Source organism: Chanos chanos, chromosome 5, assembly GCF_902362185.1.
Source record: "Chanos chanos chromosome 5, fChaCha1.1, whole genome shotgun sequence".
NCBI lineage: Eukaryota > Metazoa > Chordata > Actinopteri > Gonorynchiformes > Chanidae > Chanos > Chanos chanos.
Genome location: NC_044499.1, coordinates 29,895,342 through 29,914,204, shown reverse-complemented (window position 1 = coordinate 29,914,204; position 18,863 = coordinate 29,895,342). Strand labels below are relative to the sequence as shown.

At 40.8% G+C, this 18,863-nt stretch overlaps 1 protein-coding gene across 2 annotated transcripts in view; it reads right to left on the bottom strand.

Annotated features, from left to right (window-relative positions):
• Positions 1-18,756, bottom strand: part of adkb (adenosine kinase b) — a 110,840-nt gene extending 92,084 nt beyond the window's left edge. Inside the window, exons 1-3 of one of the 2 annotated variants that reach the window (XM_030774183.1) lie at positions 18,675-18,756; positions 13,902-13,976; positions 13,269-13,322 (exon numbers count right to left, since the gene is read on the bottom strand). In XM_030774183.1, the coding sequence (XP_030630043.1) occupies positions 13,269-13,322; positions 13,902-13,976; positions 18,675-18,742 (197 nt within the window). In that variant the 5' untranslated portion in view covers positions 18,743-18,756. Of the gene's footprint in view, positions 1-13,268; positions 13,323-13,901; positions 13,977-17,696; positions 17,781-18,674 lie in introns of those variants that run through there. The other variant, XM_030774184.1, reaches the window with a different exon arrangement.
• Between the last annotated feature and the right edge of the window lie 107 nt (positions 18,757-18,863).

The following is an 18,863-nucleotide window of genomic DNA, read 5'->3' as shown; positions in this document are numbered from 1 at the left end:
CACTAACCCAGCACATGGAAGAAGGTGAGGAGAATTCTGTGAATGTCAGTTATGTGAAGATGATGGGAAGAATAACCACTGTCAAAGGGAAGCTAGTTTCCCTGTTAATGTTCACAGGCGCTACCAAACAAAGCTCCGTTGCCTGTGATTTCTGCGAATGGAATCATTTAAAGAGACTGTTGCTACAACATCAAAGGTGACACTGATGGATTTCAGACTCCATTTGTGAAACATGAAAACAAGGCAGCGTAAGATGGACAGAGCCATTGTTTATTGGAGAACTTGAGGGTTAATTAAGTTCAGATGCAGCATAAAACAGTTGTTAAGAGTGAGTGGTCCATGCCTGAACCAAGAAAAAAAAAAAGAAAGAAAAGAAAAAAGAAAAGAAAAGAAAAGAAAAGAAAAGAAAAGAAAAGAACTGATACAAACAGTTGTACAGCCCCTATTATCTCAGCCCCACCTCATGAGAAAATGGATATTCTTGACTGCTGAGTGACACAAACCCTGACATCAGGTGGGAGTCAACTTTTCCTGCCGAGGCAGTGTGGGTTTCCAGCACGTTAAATGGTTTTCTTAAAATCTGCATCTTACCACCATGGAGCAAAAGGGAAAAAACAGAGCAGCGCTGGAGCTAGGCTAATACTGAGGCCTCTTCATCATTGTAATTGATGATTACAGACATCTATGTCATCCATTCATATCTACAGGTTTCCTGCTGTGAGTAAATTTAAATGACTAAACAGAATGATTAATCAAACTCAACATCTACACAAACAGAATTAAGAGGGGTTGTGTTGTTGTTGTTTTTTGTGTATAGTTAATCGTCTTGATGCCATGAGTGTCTGAATAAAATAATTTACAGTCATGACTCCTTGGTGTGCTCTCATTTCATTCATCCACTCATAAAACCTTGTCTAAAAAAATCTCCGGAACGTTCTCAGAAATGTACGCTATTAAGGCTCAGAATGAAGTTGGATGAAAAGCACAGAAATAGAGGAGAGAGGTCAGAAGAGGGAACACGGTGTTACTTCAATTCTTTCTGATTTTGCTTTTGATATGCCCATTAGATTTGATACCAGGAACTAGTCAGAAGCAATGGGCAACTGGGGGACCACGGTTTCTTTTTTGAGAAACCACACAAGAACTTGTCCTGGAGTTTCCCTTGAATATGAATCATAAAAATAGCCTTGAGCGATTTTGACAGAATTTGAGTCACCAGCATGGTACTTTTCTTTCAACAGCTCATTCTCTCGCCTTGTTTCTCCCCAGGTAAACCGTACTTCAGCAAGACAAGTAAACAATAAAGAGCACGGTTTAGCTGTTTGTTGTTAGTAAAGAAACAAACAACTGACTAACTTACTAAATAAACAAATTCTGCAGATACTTGTTTACTGGTTGTCTTCTCAATCGCTACACTGTAGAAAGTTCTGTGGATATTGCTACGTGGAGTCAACAGCATTTTGGTCTTAGTTTGACCTTTCTCAATTTCTCAATTTTCCACAAACTCGGCTATATAAAACTAGTAAATATAGAACAGAGATTCCTCTATAGTCCTCTATAGTGGGAACTGCACATCAGTAATGAGACAAGCAGACAGCCTCTTATATGCCGAAGGATGTTTTCATGTGCTTAGACAAAAAGCTCAAAAGTGTATAACAGTGAATATTATGGAAGGATATCAAGTTGATACGGTTCATCATTACAAGGGTTGAAAAGTGTCTCACAGAGAAACTTAAAAACAAAAACACTCAACATCTCGATGAAAAAGTTTTAAAAACTTTTTAAAAGACGGCTCATTCCCCATGTGTGTGAAACAGACATCATTTTAGCTTATTCCTAGAAACAATTAATTTATTTAGACCGTTAGGATGTATTGTGCATGAACACAAAACCTCTATACATTCCTCCTGTGTTAGTCTCTGATGAAGCTGTCACTTGTATTTACACAGGGGAGTAGAGACTGACTAATCAACTGTATTAAAGCGTCAGACAGAGAGACATTCCATGGCTTTGCTGTGAATTGCACTTTCATGGTACATCAGGTTTTTAGACATCTGTTGGATATTCACACACATCCACGTAGCCCACACAGACATGTCATCAAATAACCCCTGTTAGTTGAAGTACATGTGTGAAAGTCGTCTTTTTTGAGTGTGAATTTTCTCTCCTGTCTAAATCTAAGCCAGAGAAGCCAGCTGTTGGCACATGCCCCTCTACGCTCTGATACTGTAAGATTATAGAGTGTAAAATACATTTTGACCATGTCTGCGAGACCAGGCAAAGGCCAAATACCTTACAATGTCTTATCAATGTCGCTCTACATCCACTTGGCAACCAAGTGAAGGCAAATGCATGCCTGGGTAACCAAAGTGCATCACTGACATTTTGTTTTTTAAGGAAAAAAAAACTTCTTTAACTAAATATAAATTTTAGTGAAAAAAACATATCAATCTGTGCACTTTGACTTAAGGGAGACACAACTCCATGCTAACGTACCAGCCTAAAACATCTCATTGGCTGTGGACACTGTACTAACATAACATTAACATCACTGCTAAGATTAGTGGTTTGTGATGGTGATGCTTAATAATGAATTGCACCAAGCACTGGACACCAAGGGTTGTCTCTGGAGTAAAGAAAGAAAAAAAAAATTCAAAACAAGAAAACAGTCCACACAGAATCTGCGGCTGCTACAAAAGTCACCAGGTGGGGTGAGGTAGATGGAGGGGGGGGGGGGGTGTTGGTGGGGGCACAAGGGGTGATTTGAATAGTGGTTTGAATGGTTGTTCAATGGCTGCCCTCAAATAAGAGGCAGGTTCAATGTTATTAAGCTCTTTTTTTTCCCCCTGATGTTGATCATCCTTGATAGCTGTGCTCGGTAAAAGCCCATCTGTGAGTGATTTGAGCGAGGATATCCTGCTTTAATCGATGGCTAAATCGGATGTGTATCCTCTGAGCCTTCAGGGAGAAGTGCCCAGAGAGATCACTGAGGTAATTCATTGCTAACGATCGTCGTGGCAGCTCCAGCCTTCTACTCAACTACGAGGTCTTTTAACAGCGTTCAAGTCTAAGCAACTTACTAATCACCCCACTGCTGGCCAAACGTACAGCACAGTCAAACAGACTATGTAGGGGGGGATGTATTAGGGTGCCAGACCTCCAGAGGAACAACATTTCAAAAGTTCCAACACAAGCTCCTCTACCATCAAAACATTTCCATCAAACATCTCCATGAAACGTAAAGCCCACCCGCCTTCAAAACATTTCCACCAAACGTAAGGCCCACCCCCATCAAAACATTTCTGCCACAACCTTTTCGAGCAAAACCTCAGAAAGGTGACAGTTGATGAATGTTAACTCATCTTAGCCGAGAGTATGATGTCATTTGGAAACTTTGAAAAGGATCCACCTCTTCCCCTCAGGAATGACATCATCATTCCAGCCTGCACGGGCAGGAACTCCGACACTCAGAGCCGACGTGTGTGTTCCGGCAAACCGACCCACAACGCAGAGAGCAAGGAACATCCTGTAAACACGGCTCACTAACGCAAAGACACAAGGCAGACTTGTACACACAAAAAAAGGATAAGCATGACAAAGCTTTTCACCGTGTTCAAGTGTACTGAATCAAACAAATTCAACCTTTCGATAAGTTTATGGGGAATTAATTTTTTCTGTCAATAGCTGTACACTCTGTACTGTGAAACATGCTGTGTTACACACTAAGATGGTCTGTGTTAATTCCCATGTGGACAGAGTCATCTGGAGAGTTGGTTACATAACAGGATGATTAGTCTTTCTGCTTACAGTTCCTCCCTCAGGCCCGTATAACTTCACAGTCCTAGTGGTGCAGTGCAATACACAGTCATTGTCTCTACAGTAGAGAGGAGAGCAGATTTTGTGAATCAAATAAAGAATGAAGAGGGGGAGTGGCTCATTGCTGCTTTTCTCCCCTCAATTAAATTGTTTGTCCTGAGCTTTCAGAGAGGGTCGTATAGTTTGTTTGTTTAAAATCGATAACCTTGTCGACCCCTCCTCTGAAAGCGTGCCGTGATGGAGGACAGCCCCATTAATTACAACGCTCTCAGGGACTCACTCGGGTACCGCTCCCAAGGTTGAATCTTATCTTTTCTTATTTCAAATCAATAATCATGTTCTGCTCCAGACTGCAGAAGTAGATGAGCTGACAGAGCCATACAATGAGATAACATTCTTCTTAAGTGCATCAACGCGCTCGACAGCTTTGCCATCTGTATACCACCTACTCTGTATGGTCAGTTCGTTGCCAGGGCAGGCAGACAAGGGTAAGGTTCACCGTATTGACGGACAACTGATTCAAACATCACGTGGTACTTTCAGTTTGACTGCTGCCTGAGCAGAATCATTTCTAAATAAACCAGTACACGTCACCATCCATTAGGAAGGCCCTTCGTGTTTCCTTTACGACAGCAAACAAACGACACAACTCACAAATGTTCTGCTGCTGCTGTTACATAAGGCTGCAAAAAAAAAAAAAATCATTTTAGCTTTTCATTGTGGGTTTAAACAACTGTCTGTGAACAACTTAACTACAAAACCACATTTGAGGGATGTGAATGAGTCAGAGTCTGTTATTACAAACATATAGGCTAACGAAGTCCTTACAGCTGCACTGCTGTTTTATTTAGTTACTTCTGAGTTATTCCAGCACTGGTGCATGCGCCACAAACAGTATGGTGACATAACATGATGCATGGACATAGGCTTTGCTTGAGCAACACCATGTCAAAAACAAGGTCTGGACACAAAGATGAATCATTTCCAAAAAGAAAAAAACTGCCTTCCATATCTATGAACAAATAGTCCATTTATGTTTATATAGGTTAAACAGGCCAGGAGAGGCACCTTGCTCCAACCTTTGTGGGGCGGGGTTTTTGATCAAAAAGAAAGAAAAGAACGAGAAAGCTAATTTGAGTAAAGACACATAGTGCGTTGCGAACAGAACATCCCATTTTAATGAGGGTGAGTGTCCATTTGAGTCATTTCCCACGTGAAAACAGGGCTGCCTTTCATTTGGAGAGAAGCAGCCTGTGGCCTGGCAGACAACCAGTTTTCACTCGGAGAAAAAAAAAAAAAAACCTCAAATTAGAGTGACCTGGAAAAATGTCACTCACGCTCGATTTAACCAAGGAGAAATAATCCTCCTTCACACAACCTGGGGGTGGGGGCTGGGGTGGGGGCCCTTGTTAAGCTCTTGCTCCACCTGGTGGCCGTTAAGAAAACGACAGGCGAATCTGTACAGCATCCTCCCAGGCTGAGCGTTGATTGCATCAGCCGTCTCCATACAGTTTCCTCCAACAGGATTCTGGCAAATCATGAGTAAACTCAAAAATCAGACCAATCGAATTCATACGTATCACTGCTTCTCATTCCATTAGTGATGAATTAAATCTAGAGGGGGAGGGTTATAGCATGAATATGAATGAATACAGAGTTTAAAACATTAAAATGTATAACCTGTCCTCACAGACAATGTCTGAATGTAAAAAAAAAAAACAACAATGCTTAAAGGCTGTACATTGAGAAAATGCACTGTTTGACCTCTGCTATGTTAATAAAATGTAGTGAGTAATATGTGACCCCTGTCTCAACTTGGTCGTCACTTCTGTTTAAGAATGGTTATGTCACCAGGCTGCTGTAAGCTATTTCTAATGTTCATGTGCTGTCTGCTGGGCCCCCCCCCTCACTCTTTCTCTCTCATCTCTATTCTGCAGGTGCAGGCTGTTTACAGATTTATAACAGTCAGGTGACAGACACCTTTAACGGTATTACAACCAATCGCTGCTCTGGGATATCAGTGCTTTTGTCTCGCTACCTCTCTAACAGTGGAGTCAGATCCAAAGCTCAGCCCCAGCACCACCTGTGAGATGATCTTTAACCTTTCCCAGCAGGGGCATGAAAGGATATTAACCTAAATGGGGTGACGGAGATGTTGACCAGCACTTGTATTCTGGGGAGCAGGGTGGCAGGGTTGGCAGAAAGAGAAGATGGAGGAGCTGTGAAGCGAACACACTTACTCACTCACACACACACACACACACACACACATGTGATCAAGCACGAGTGCATCCACTCAAGTGGCACACACTCAGCCCTTCAAAAACACACACACCCTGATGCACGCACACTCACTCACTTCCTCCCTCTCTCTCTCTCTCTCTCTAACTCTCTCTCTCTCTCTCTCTCCCCCTCCCTCTCTCTCTCTCTCTCCTTCCCTCCCTCTCTCTCTCTCCTTCCCTTCCTCTCTCACTCTCTCTCTCTCTCACTCTCTCTCCTTCAGTCATGCATGCAAGTACAGACCCACTGGGGTTTCTGTTTCAACTCTGAGAAAAAAAAAAAAAGAGTGTTTATAGGGCTGAGTAAGACACACTCATATCAATGCTTCAGCAGCAGCAGCAGGAGCTTTGGGGTGTGTGTGTGTGTGTGTGTTTGTTGTATGTGTGTTCCTACTCCCTCCCTGACTCAGCCCGTTCACTCACCCATTTGGAATGCTAATAAATAGAGAAGCAATGGAGTCCTGGTGAATTATTCATGGGAACGGCAGGTCAGCGGGAATAATGAGGATTTTATTCTCACTCTGTCTATTAGAGGGTAGCCTTCTCATTTACATGGCACTAATCACTATGAGCATGCTGGATTACTACCTCCACATTCACTGCCTCACACGCTCGACATCACTGTTCTAACACTTCTCATACTAAAAGGTCTCTGTCTCGCCGTGTGTGTGTATGTGTGTGTGTGTGTTTAAAGGAGGTCATGCTGGTATTAGAAAACATGGGTTTCTACATCTTTTAAACATCTTTTACACAGCTGAGTTTCTCTACAGGAAGTTACGGATCTAACAGACTGCATCTCAACAGGAACAGTTACGGTCAATGTTAAGGGTCAATTCATGTGAAGGCACTGGTATGAAGTGGTACAGCTTTATAACAACTTGACAACGTTAAGACAATGTGATTTTGAAAACCAAAAGGGACACAGCGTCTCATTATGAACAATGAGTGACATGTAAACAAGAAGCAAATGTTTTTGCCATAAGAGACAAATACAATTAATAAACTAGTTTACCAGACCGAAATAGTCTGTCTACAGTGGCCTCAAATCTACAGAGGGCTCAGTGACAAAAACATCTCAAAGAGTAAAACAAGAAAAAAAGAAACTGAGTGAATTTAAGGACAGGCCATGTCTGAGCAAGAACTTCAAAGGATTTGCCTCCACCTGTAGGTCTACAGTAGTAATTTTACAACTCACTGAATATCAGATTTGGTTAACAGCTCACCAGTAGGTGGCAGTGTTGTATACTGCTACAGTCCGCACATTCAATTTGTCGTCACTCAAGGTTTTACACACACTCACACTCACACACACACTCACACTCACACACACACTCACACTCACACACACACTCACACACACACTCACACTCACATACACACTCACACTCACATACACACTCACATACACACTCACATACACACTCACACACACACACATATATATATAAACTCAATTACAGGTAATCTCTCATGTTGTGGATGTTGTGATTTCTTGTTTATGGCAGGAGCACCTTAAGTTCAGTGAACTAGGAGGATGCAGAGGACTGCTGCTTTAAATGTCACAGGGGTCACATGAGGACATTAGGCACTTTACCTCATGGTAGGATCACATAAGTTAACCCCTGACTCCCCTAACCCGGGCAATCCTAAGGTGGCTCACATGGCATGAAACCAGTCCACATCCTATTACAACTCACACTCCCACACTACTGAAACCCCCAACCCCTGCTGAATGATAGAAGCCTGTGGGTGACAGGTTTTCTGTAGGACATTATGATACATTAACACCACACATGGGCCAGACCTGGTAGGGTGAACAGTGTGACTCTCGAGAGATGAGTAGATGTGAACTGTGCAGACCTGACCTCAGGCACAAGTTTGTTATTTACTTTAAAAGTTTAAGCTAATAGGTTAAGCTTTTGAAATAATCTTATGTACATTAATGTCAAGAACTAATGATCCTCTGCAGTGAGCTTCTCTCTTTTATTAAAACCAACAACGTCCAAAGGGAACTACTAGCAGAAGTCACAGAGTTACAACAGTAAGGTTTAATCAAAATGGTTCTGCTACTCCAGAAATAAATGCAGGTGTTGTCTGCTAGAGTAGGTGCTCTTATCAAGAAACCTCAGAGAGACAGGGAACATTTCAAGCTTAAGCAGGTGAATGACAAACAGTTAACAGTCCACACTTGTGCAAACTAGGGCCTCGTTGCACTATGAAAGAGTCAAATTCCCTTTTCAGATCATATTTTAAACTGTCTGTATATTTAAAGGTCCCAAAACTCTTTTCCCACCATTCACACCAAGGCTCGAGTTCTCCGGACCAGTTCACATGGCCTTTGTGAGATCCGCTTTAGAGACAAAGGACTGGACACACTGTAAGGGCTTAAAAATCTAAGAAAAACAGTTTCACATTTATGCTTTCATTGTTATACCATGGATTTAACAGTATAGGCCTGTTAATAAACCTTTAACATTCTAGCTATTTCTTCACTCATTTCCTGATTAGTAAAAACATTTAGGAGCTGAAATATTTGTTTTTCATCAGTTATTCTCTGTGATGGACTGGCGACCTGTCCAGGGTGTTTCCCCGCCTTTCACCCAATGAGCGCTGAGCTCCAGTACCCTCCGTGACCGTAATTAGAATAAGCGGTTTAGAGAATGAATGAATGAATGAATGAGTTATTCTGTAGACCAAATAATGACTTAATTAAGAGAATTACATTTGTTTTGAGTTGAGTTACCAAATTAAGCAATCGCACAGCAGTTAATTATAATCGGAGGTAAAAACCAGCTGCTCGCCGATGAGATGTAACTACGGTTAAATTCTCTGAGGTGAAAGTGTCAGTGGGTGTAATGTTTACTGTCTGCAGTCAGCATGTGCTGGTTCTGGAGCTTGTGTCTCTGCCAGGCGATTGGACCGTCCATCAAACAATAGCATTATGATGTCATAAACAGTGGGTCTGTGCAGAACATCATTAATACAAAGCTATACCAGTTAAATTGGTAGGTTATATACAAGTTCTTATAGTAAAGAATTCCAGGGTAGAAACAGTGTGTACACCCATTTATACCATGCAATTAGTGATTGAAACCCACTAAGTTAGCAGGTCTGTAGTTAGCTGTGGGCACAGTATAATTTGAACGCTTGATCTTATAACCCAAGAAATGACTGTAATTTGCAGGGTTCAGATTCACCCCTCCACCAAGTTTTTTCTTTTTTTTTTTTTTTTTTTGAAATGAGGTCAGGACTCTTGTTGATTTGGATTTGCTCCAAATAGAAGTTGTTAAACCCTTTAACCAAAAGATTAGGGCAGATGAAAAGAGGGCTTCTTCTTGACATGATACTATTTAAGGCTGACAGTGTAACACTCATAAGCCTGGATCTAACACAGTGATAACCTAACTGTCAGATCACTAATCTGGTCTCATTCTCTCACCACTCAGACCATTTACTGTACACACACAGCACACTGGATCCTGTTTTCTCTGTCTGATCTCTCTCTCTCACACACACACACACCATAGTGAATCCTGTTCTCTATGTCGGATCACACACATACACAAACACAGTGAATCTTGTTCTCTCTGTCTGGTCACACACAGCCAGCACAGTGAATCCTGTTCTCTCTGTCTGGTCACACACAGCCAGCACAGTGAATCCTGTTCTCTCTGTCTGATCACACACAGCCAGCACAGTGAATCCTGTTCTCTCTGTCTGATCGCACACAGCCAGCACAGTGAATCCTGTTCTCTCTGTCTGGTCACACACAGCCAGCACAGTGAATCTTGTTCTCTCTGTCTGGTCACACGGCCAGCACAGTGAATCCTGTTCTCTCTGTCTGATCATACACACCACAGTGAATCCTGTTCTCTCTGTCTGATCACACACAGTGAATCCTGTTCTCTCTGTCTGATCATGCCTGTGAAATGTGTGACGCTGTTGCTGAGGTGAGAATGTGTGGGCAGAAATATGGACATGTTAATTCCAACAAGGGTCTCCTTAATCTGGTAGCCTTTATAATTCATATGCATAGACTATTCGTAGGTTATTAAGCAGTAATGTGTTATGTAGAGACAGATCTGGTGAATACTCAGGATATTTTCTCATGCATATGAAAGCACCCTCTCATCACTAATCTCTTAATAAGTAATTAGTCACTGGCCTAATCATTTCTCACTGTGCTTACAGTCCCAGTGCTATTAAGCATTTTTAGCAGAAGATGAAAGTTAAATGTGAAAACATTAAATGAAGTAGTAAGTTATTTAAAGGGGAAAAAAGTTGATTTAGTGCATGAGTTCATTGGTCCACACTCTCCAAATGATACAGATGTTCTATAAATACCAGAGCGCATTCCCTGTAGCAAACGCAGACGGAAATAAGAGGCAGGAGATAAGAGAGGCCTCTGCCCCCCTCCCCCCAAATTACACTCCTGAGAGGAGAAGCCCTCTAGACAGTGGGCAGGACAGGGGCGGAGCATGGGCAGGGCTAAGGTCTCTTGACTCCAGTGGTTCAACACAGGGCTTGAAGAATTCATCTTGAAAAATTCCACACAAACATTTCATCCCACAAGAATCTCTCCATTGTGCACACAGACTGAGTCAGAAACATAACCATATGAAAGACAATTTTACAACAATATTTACAACCTTCAACATACAAAGCATGTGCACATTCTATAATACTTAAAACAGTCAAATCTCTACACAGAGCACAGTTAGGGTCCCCATTATGTTAAAACTGTATTAAACCTGACAATATTTATAGACTTAACACCACCGCTTTAAACAGATATTTAACAAAAAGCTTTAGTATTGTGGAATTTTCTTCTTCGCTGATGTAATTTTTTATTCTTCTCCTGGCCTCATATTTGAAAGTGGTATTTTCCACACAAATTTATTTTACCCACGCCGTTACACATGCGCTGATTCCTATGGGATGGGGAGAAAAGGTGACACCAGCTAAGTTCAACCTGCTCCAGAGCTGGTTAGGCATGGAGCATAAGTTGCCATAGCGACATACTGAGTTGATAAATGAGGAGACACATCCATGACATGCAAAAGTCTGAGTTGAATTTGCTAACCTGTGAAAGCTGTTTTATCTCACAGCTCTCTGTTCTGTGTGCTTCTTTCACAGAGTTCCACTGAAAATGAACTCAGACGCTGTTGTCACGGCTGCATTTTCATAGAACTGACTGTGGTTCAGATTATGCAGAACTTCAACAGTGGTGTCCAGGGCACAACTTACAAGCAGCAAAACGCCAAACACCTGTTCACTTCAGCACAATACAGGAATTACCACCAGTGGACTGCACTAATCCTGGCCTGGCCAACATGTGTACCAGTTCCACTGTTTGGACAGCACTACCATTGTCTCTGGTGGAGAAATCCAACACTGATGATTTGGACATTTTAGCTATTGAGTGTGAAATGCACAACGGTGGGTGTCTGGATACTGAGATTAGAAGTATGTTTGTGTACCTTGGCAATGTGTAGGCTGGAGCGTGCACCACACAAGGATACACACACACACACACACACACACACACACACACACACACACACACACACACACACACACACACACACACACGCATCTGTTGCCAACATTATTACCCTACAATTACTCCAGGACAATAAGGACACTAGTACAACTCAAGTACATTATGTCCAAAGTGTCTAGTACATTTGTGCATACCAATTTATAGTTGAAACAGTCTGTGACATGTAACTATAGTGCTCAAAGAGTTTTGGAAAAGAGTTTTCCTTCAGCTGAAACTCTGGTAAAATTCATAATTGGCATGAATTAGGAGAGATATCTCATTACTAGCAACATATAAACTGCCTAAAATCAAATCTCATCCAGCCAAGGTTCACCCTAAATCTCAGTGATATTCATTAAACAGCCTGTTAACTGAGGAAGACATACATATCCACATTTTCTCCTTATTCAGAGAGACACAAGATACACTGAAACACGTAATACAATCCACAGACTGAAACCAGCAGCTTCCATGTGTTAGATGAAGAGTTTATTATTCAACAGACATGTTGAGAGAAAAAAAAAGAAGCGTGAGTGGTGAAGACTCAAACTGCCCGTATTAGAGAAGGGAAATAGGATCACTGTTCTATTCTTTTGCTCTGTTCCAAAACAAAGGAAATGAAAGGAAAGAGGAGGAAAAATATGTTAAAAAAAAAAAACTCTATTGATGTGCGTCAGCAGACAAATCTAATGAAGAGCGTGGAACATTGGATATGGCCAACCAAAACACAGCTGGACACCCCACCAACTCACACACACACACACACACACACACACACACACACACACACACACACACACACACTTAGGATACACATCACAGGCCACGCCCACCAACACTATCGAACACAGACACTAAACACGCTTCAGATTCCACCCCACTTCAGTTCTGCAGGAAAACTAGAGAGGTCTGCATATGGTTTCTTTTCCACATTAGAGAAAACAAATTTACCTAAATGCTCAGTCCTGATTATACGGGTTTAGAATGCATTTGTTACAATGTGGATTTTCATCTAAATGTGACATTCACTTGTGTACAACACAACTGAATAATACGGCCTAGAGTCCTTCCAAAGACAAAGGTGTTTAACATAATCTGTGTTTATTAAACTCAGATCATATTGGTTAGAATTCTCTCTCTGTTTACTTGTGCTACAGGGTAGCAAAATTCAATGTGGCAGATGTTTAAACAGGTAAATACAATGTCCTCAGTTAAGGAAATACATAATCACCCTGGCTAAACTCTGCTTCTCCTTATCTTCACAGACTGATATTTAACACCAACGCTGACTGGAGAGCACGTCCTTATGCCAGCGTGAACTCAGAGACTAACAGATGTAGCATGTTAGCAATGCGGGACTGTAATGTGGGCCGATATGTCAGTACAGCTGCTCTGTTACACAAGCCTAGCTCATTCACAACACAAACTTGCCTTATTCCCAGTCCCACTGACTCCACAAGCATATTTGCACAATTATGACTTACTTGTACACTTATGTAAAGTGGCTAAAACACATTCCACTAAAAACACAAGCATGAAGCAGTTTTGGTTGAGTACACATTAGAGAGCAATCCAATCCATTCAATAACACCAACGCTATTTAAAATATGGAAAAAAGACATAATACTTACATAGCTTTGTGCTTCTCCTCTGCTAGAATCTGGTCATTAGGTTTCAGACCGTACCTGTTAACACACACACACACACAAGTTTGTATTCATATCTAAGCGGGGAATTCCCACTCACTCCCAGTTTCCTATAACTAAAGAATACCAACCTATCCCTAATCTTAACTCTAACCCTAACCTTAACTCTAACCAAAGAAATGTTTTGACACTTTTTGTTTTATCGATAACAACAATACACTTTAGAAAAACATTGTTCACTTAGTGGGAAACGGCATTTTGTGCCCCACACCGAGAGTGTGCAGTCAGGTCGCAATCCCCAGTAAGTTAGCTTTACCTAACACACACACACACACACACACACAGTGTTAAACCTCAGAGTCAGTTAGACTTCAGTGTCTGGCCTGTTTCAGTAACATCCCTCCACTACACACTACCACATCAGTACATGAACAGCACACACACACACACACACACACACACACACACACACACACACACACACACACACTGATCTTATTTCTGGAAGCTCATCATTTTTTCCATTTATGGTTCATGACCTTGGAGTGAGATGCAGTGATTCATCAAGAGAGGCTGGGTGCCACATCATCAGCGAGTTCAAACAGGATAAAAACTCACTTGTCCAAGAAATCCTTGTCCACAACAGCCGAGATGTCCAGCAGGGGATTTCCCATTCCAAACAGGGCATTTTCACTGCGGGAAAAGAAAGAAAAAAAAAGAGAGAGAGAGGGAGAAAAAATGTATCAGCCTACAGAGAATCATTCTCCATGAGTAGGGCATCCAGTTTTTCCTCTTTGTGGTTTGTGCTTGTAACATGTGTATTTAAACATGTTTTCTCCAATGAAAACAATGTGCTGCACAATTAGGCTACGCTAATTCACCTCCCCTATCCAAACTAATTCATTCATTTCCTTTAATTAAGCACAAACAACAGCTACAGACAGAGCCCTGCATTCACATTAATTTGACTATTTAAGACCACAGACACAATGTAGTGTTTTTTGAGGGCATGTTAGTTTTTGAGACTTACCAGCAGTCTAAGAGCAGTGAACGCAAAGCACAGTTTTGTGTTACGGGGAATAAACGAACTACCATAAAGTAAATCCACAGATGTGACAAATCCCACTGTTTACAGTAACTAACATTCTTTCACTTAATGATACAAAAAACAGTAAGAAGTATTAAAGTTTATTATTAATTATTACTATTATAACAGAGGTGTAAAACCTACGGATTGACTAGGGATAGGACAATAAATCGAAATTCGGTATATCGTGATCCAAAAATACTATGATCCATTTTGTAAGTAAGAAAATGATATCGCGATATTTGCTCCTTTTTTTGTACCCTACTTGTATCTATATTTGTTACTTTGTATTGTACCCTACCCTCTAGAAATTAAAGTTTCTTTGGCTACGATTTTCAACTTCTGTCTACAACTGAGACTCTTAATTAATGTGCATGGAGTATATTTTTCTCCTTAATATATGTGACTAGCAAGTTTTACAGTATTGCATTGCGAACACATTACATACGAACTGTGCCACCGAAAATCGCCGATTAAGATGCCTTAACAATGAAAGTGAAAATGGAATTATGGTACCTTGTTATCTTATGCATCATTTAAAAACTAAGCTTTATTTCAACTAATCCCAACATTACTATCAGTGTCAAAATTACACATTACATATGTGTGTCATTGAAAATTGTTTTAAATGACTGAACAACGTAAAAAGGGGAATGGGATTTATAGTGTCTTGTTATGCAAAGAAACAGTTTCTGTTCATAATGTATACCTGACCATCTCTAGAAATTAAAGTTTCTTTGGCTACGATTCTCAACTTCTGTCTACAGCTGAGACTCTTATTTAATTAATGTGCATGGACTTAATAAACGAGTAGACCCTTCTCCTGAATATACATTGTGTTGCGAGATACAAACATCAGTCACCGAAAATCGCCGATTAAGATGCCTTTACAATGAAAGCTATAATGGAATTATGGTATATTATCTTATGCATCATTTAAAAACTAATCTTTATTGAAACTAATCCCAACGTTACTATCAGTGTCAAAATAACGCGTTACGTACATGTATCATTGAAAACTGCTGTTTAAAATGACAGAACAACAAAAACGTGAAGGGATTTATGGTATGCTGTTATGCAAGAAACTATATACTATAAAACCATTTCAGTTCATAATGTAGAGTCTCATACTTAATGTATGATTAATGATGTCATGTTAGTAATTTAATTTAATATTTATGACTAACTTTGCTGCTGGGAAGCACTGAGGTAGCTTGTATTTAAGACACTTTTGTTGTATTTCTGATCTTTATGAAAATTTCTGTTGTTGTTCTGATCTCTTTGTGTTGTCTAATAGAGACCTTTATTCAAATGACATGAATTTATTTTGTATTTTGCATGGCTAAAAATTAAATATCAATTCCGAATATACACACTTTGTCACCGAACTGTTATTAGGCTCTGTCAAATCGTGGTGATATTGAATTGTGAACCTCTTATGGCATATCAAACCGAATCGTCTCTGGGACTGACTCTACAAAAAGTAGAAAAGCAGGTATTGCGCTGCTTTGTGATGGGGATCAACTGGACATTCTGTTCATGATGATGTTAAGTCCCTGATACCCCATATTTTAAGTTGTTCTATGTTTATCTTTTTCTCCTTTTCTCTTGTTGTGGTGTGTGCGTTTTGATAAGTGTGCTGCTGTCCTTCAGGTGGTGTGTGAAGTGTCTGCTGCTGGGCATGTCTGATACAGATACACACGTGCAGTTTTCTGCTGGGCGTATCTAACACACGTATGTGCACTTTTCTGTATTAGGGCATCACTGCACTTCACTGCTGGAGACAGGTAAGATCTGCATGAAAGACTAGGGTGAAGCTTTTGGGCTCTGCTGGCAAGACCTGGTCACACACCCTATGTCCTTCCCCTTTCTGTTTGTCTCACTGCTGGATGCTCATCCATTTTACTTCATTAATAATAATAATAATAATAATAATAATAAAAAAAATCCTTGTGTGGTTTTCTATGTTACATCAGCTGTTTAAGTAGTGGTTATTAAAACAAAGAAGATTTTTGGGACCTAACAAATGACCACAACACCAGAGCAGTTTTATATTTTATATTTATTTATTACATACTTTAAGGCATTGGCATGGACTATTGTGATGTAAGACACCCAGTAGGTTTGTAAGGCAATGTTTACCAAAAACCAAGCTAAACGCCAATGAATTAACACTACATACAAACATAAAGAGAAGCTTGGGCAGAAAGAAAGCTACCTTTGTGCCATTGGAGGAAACAACAGGAGAAACTACAGAACAGTAAAAAAAAAGGTGAATGAAAGGTTAAGTGGTGTGGTACTTCAAGCCAAACTGAATTAACACTGGTATTTTGTACACATACTTATCTCCACAGACTCGCAAACTTATCACCACCAAGAATAAGAAGAGACCAGGCACAATTTACTAGATGCGTGGGAAAAAAATGTCGGTCTCTAACAGTTATTAAATCGACAGTGGAATTTACCTTTGAATATTTGGTAAATTCAGTTGATAAAGTAAATCAAGTGAATATCTCTTCAACTGAAAAAAGTGGAAAGGCGTGGGGGGAATTACATAAAATGAATCACATTTTTTTTTACCCCAACCTACAGCTGACACTGGACTCAGCCAAGCTTGCGCTTTTTTGTGACCCCTAGTTACGAACGTGCATGTGAGGCACATGTTTAAATGCTGACCACACAGTTTCACGAGACCTTCCGCCACCACAACTATGTTCGAAAGGCAAAGACGTTGCAGTGCAACTTTTCAGTCCATTTCATTTGAAACAGACGTGCAGAACAAAATGCGGAAGAAGTCAGTTTTAACTCTGATATGTTCACGTGAGAGACAGAACATCAAATCCGGAAGCCTCGAAACATCAAAAATCAAGCAGTTTCATGTTTCACGTCTCAAACACTATGAATTAAGTGACAAACTGACGCCTAGTGGCATTATTAACATACTAATCCATGAAAACGGAGTTACCTTATCCCTAAGTACTGTGGGTGGGTACGACTGCATTACGGTGGAAAAAACGAGGAAAAGCAGTTCCGTGGACAAACTGCTGTATACACTACTTTCGAAACTAAAAAAAAAAGGTCCTATGACATCCATCGTAACGCTGTTGGTGGAGACTGCGAGAATCTAACATGTTTCCAAAAATATTCTTTTTTATTTTATTTTTTGCTACTCTGATGTTCACGCCATGTGTTTACGGAACGCACCACCGGTCCCACTCAAAACGCCACGAGAATTGACTCATGGGGAAACACTATGTCAACAGACGCTAAACAACACCATAACAACAGCCCCGCAAACGTTCCATGTCATCAAAAGGTGCTCTTACCTGGCGGTAGGCATGTTTTCAGATTTCAGTGGCTGTTGCACAACCTATTGATAGATGGCTTAGCTTTGACGACTGTTTTTCTCACTAATCACTACCAGCCACAGCGTGGCTTTTTGCATCAATTTTCGCTGAAACCGGAAACCTTACAACTGTTTCCCTATCTGATTGGTTACATCAGTAGTGGGCGGCACAAGTAAAATTCTTATAATCTGGTTGGTTCTACATCTGCCACCCATTTCGGGTCACAAATATCACGTTTGCTTCTAAAATCATATATCAGTAGTTTCAAAACGCGACTCATGGACACATATCAAATTTGTCGTTCAATTAGAGAGATGCTATGGTTGTTGCTCCCTCGTGTAGGCTACTTATATTTATGGTATTCATGCAGATACCTCGCTTTGTGACAGCACGAGACACGTGACATTCCACTCGCATGCAACTGTGACAAACTACCAAACACACATTTACGGAACAGCGGCCGACCCATTAAACTTGGCCATTTCTCGCATATAAACAGAAAAACTATGTCCATCTGGTTCAGTTCGGTTCTCCTACATGGACACAGCACAAACGTGTAAACAGATTTTCATGCCGAAAACTTATCCATAAATTATCTGACATACAGCAGCGTGTTGATTTGTTCGCGAGATAGTCATCATACAGCGCGCACACGTCCATGCTAGCTACTTGCCCTTTTTCCTAGAGACAGCGATCTTTTCGCGTTTAAAATAGCAAGCATTTCATCACTCGTTCAAGGTAACTAACCGCCCTTTCGGTCTGATGTGACTGATGCAAACCTGTCGAGAAAGTGAAGCCACACATCAAGCCATTTCTGACGTGCGCGTGAAGCGACATGTTATTTGATGTAGTCACAGCGATGCATCACTTCAGTGCAGAAGCTCTCTGCTAGATTACATCGCGCAAATGCAACTGAATTTCAGTGATAACATTCTGCCTACCGCTGTGATAACGTACCTTAGTGTCCTGTTCGTCTCGTTGACTCTTTTCGTTTGTGATTCATTCGTAACAGCTGAGAGAGCCATTTCCCAGTGCTCGCGCTAGTATCAAAGATTACCGCTTCTGTTTATAAGACTCGGGTTTTGCCGAGGGGCGTTGCTAATTAAACTGCCGAAGCAGCGTGAAACACTGCCTGAATTTACATCA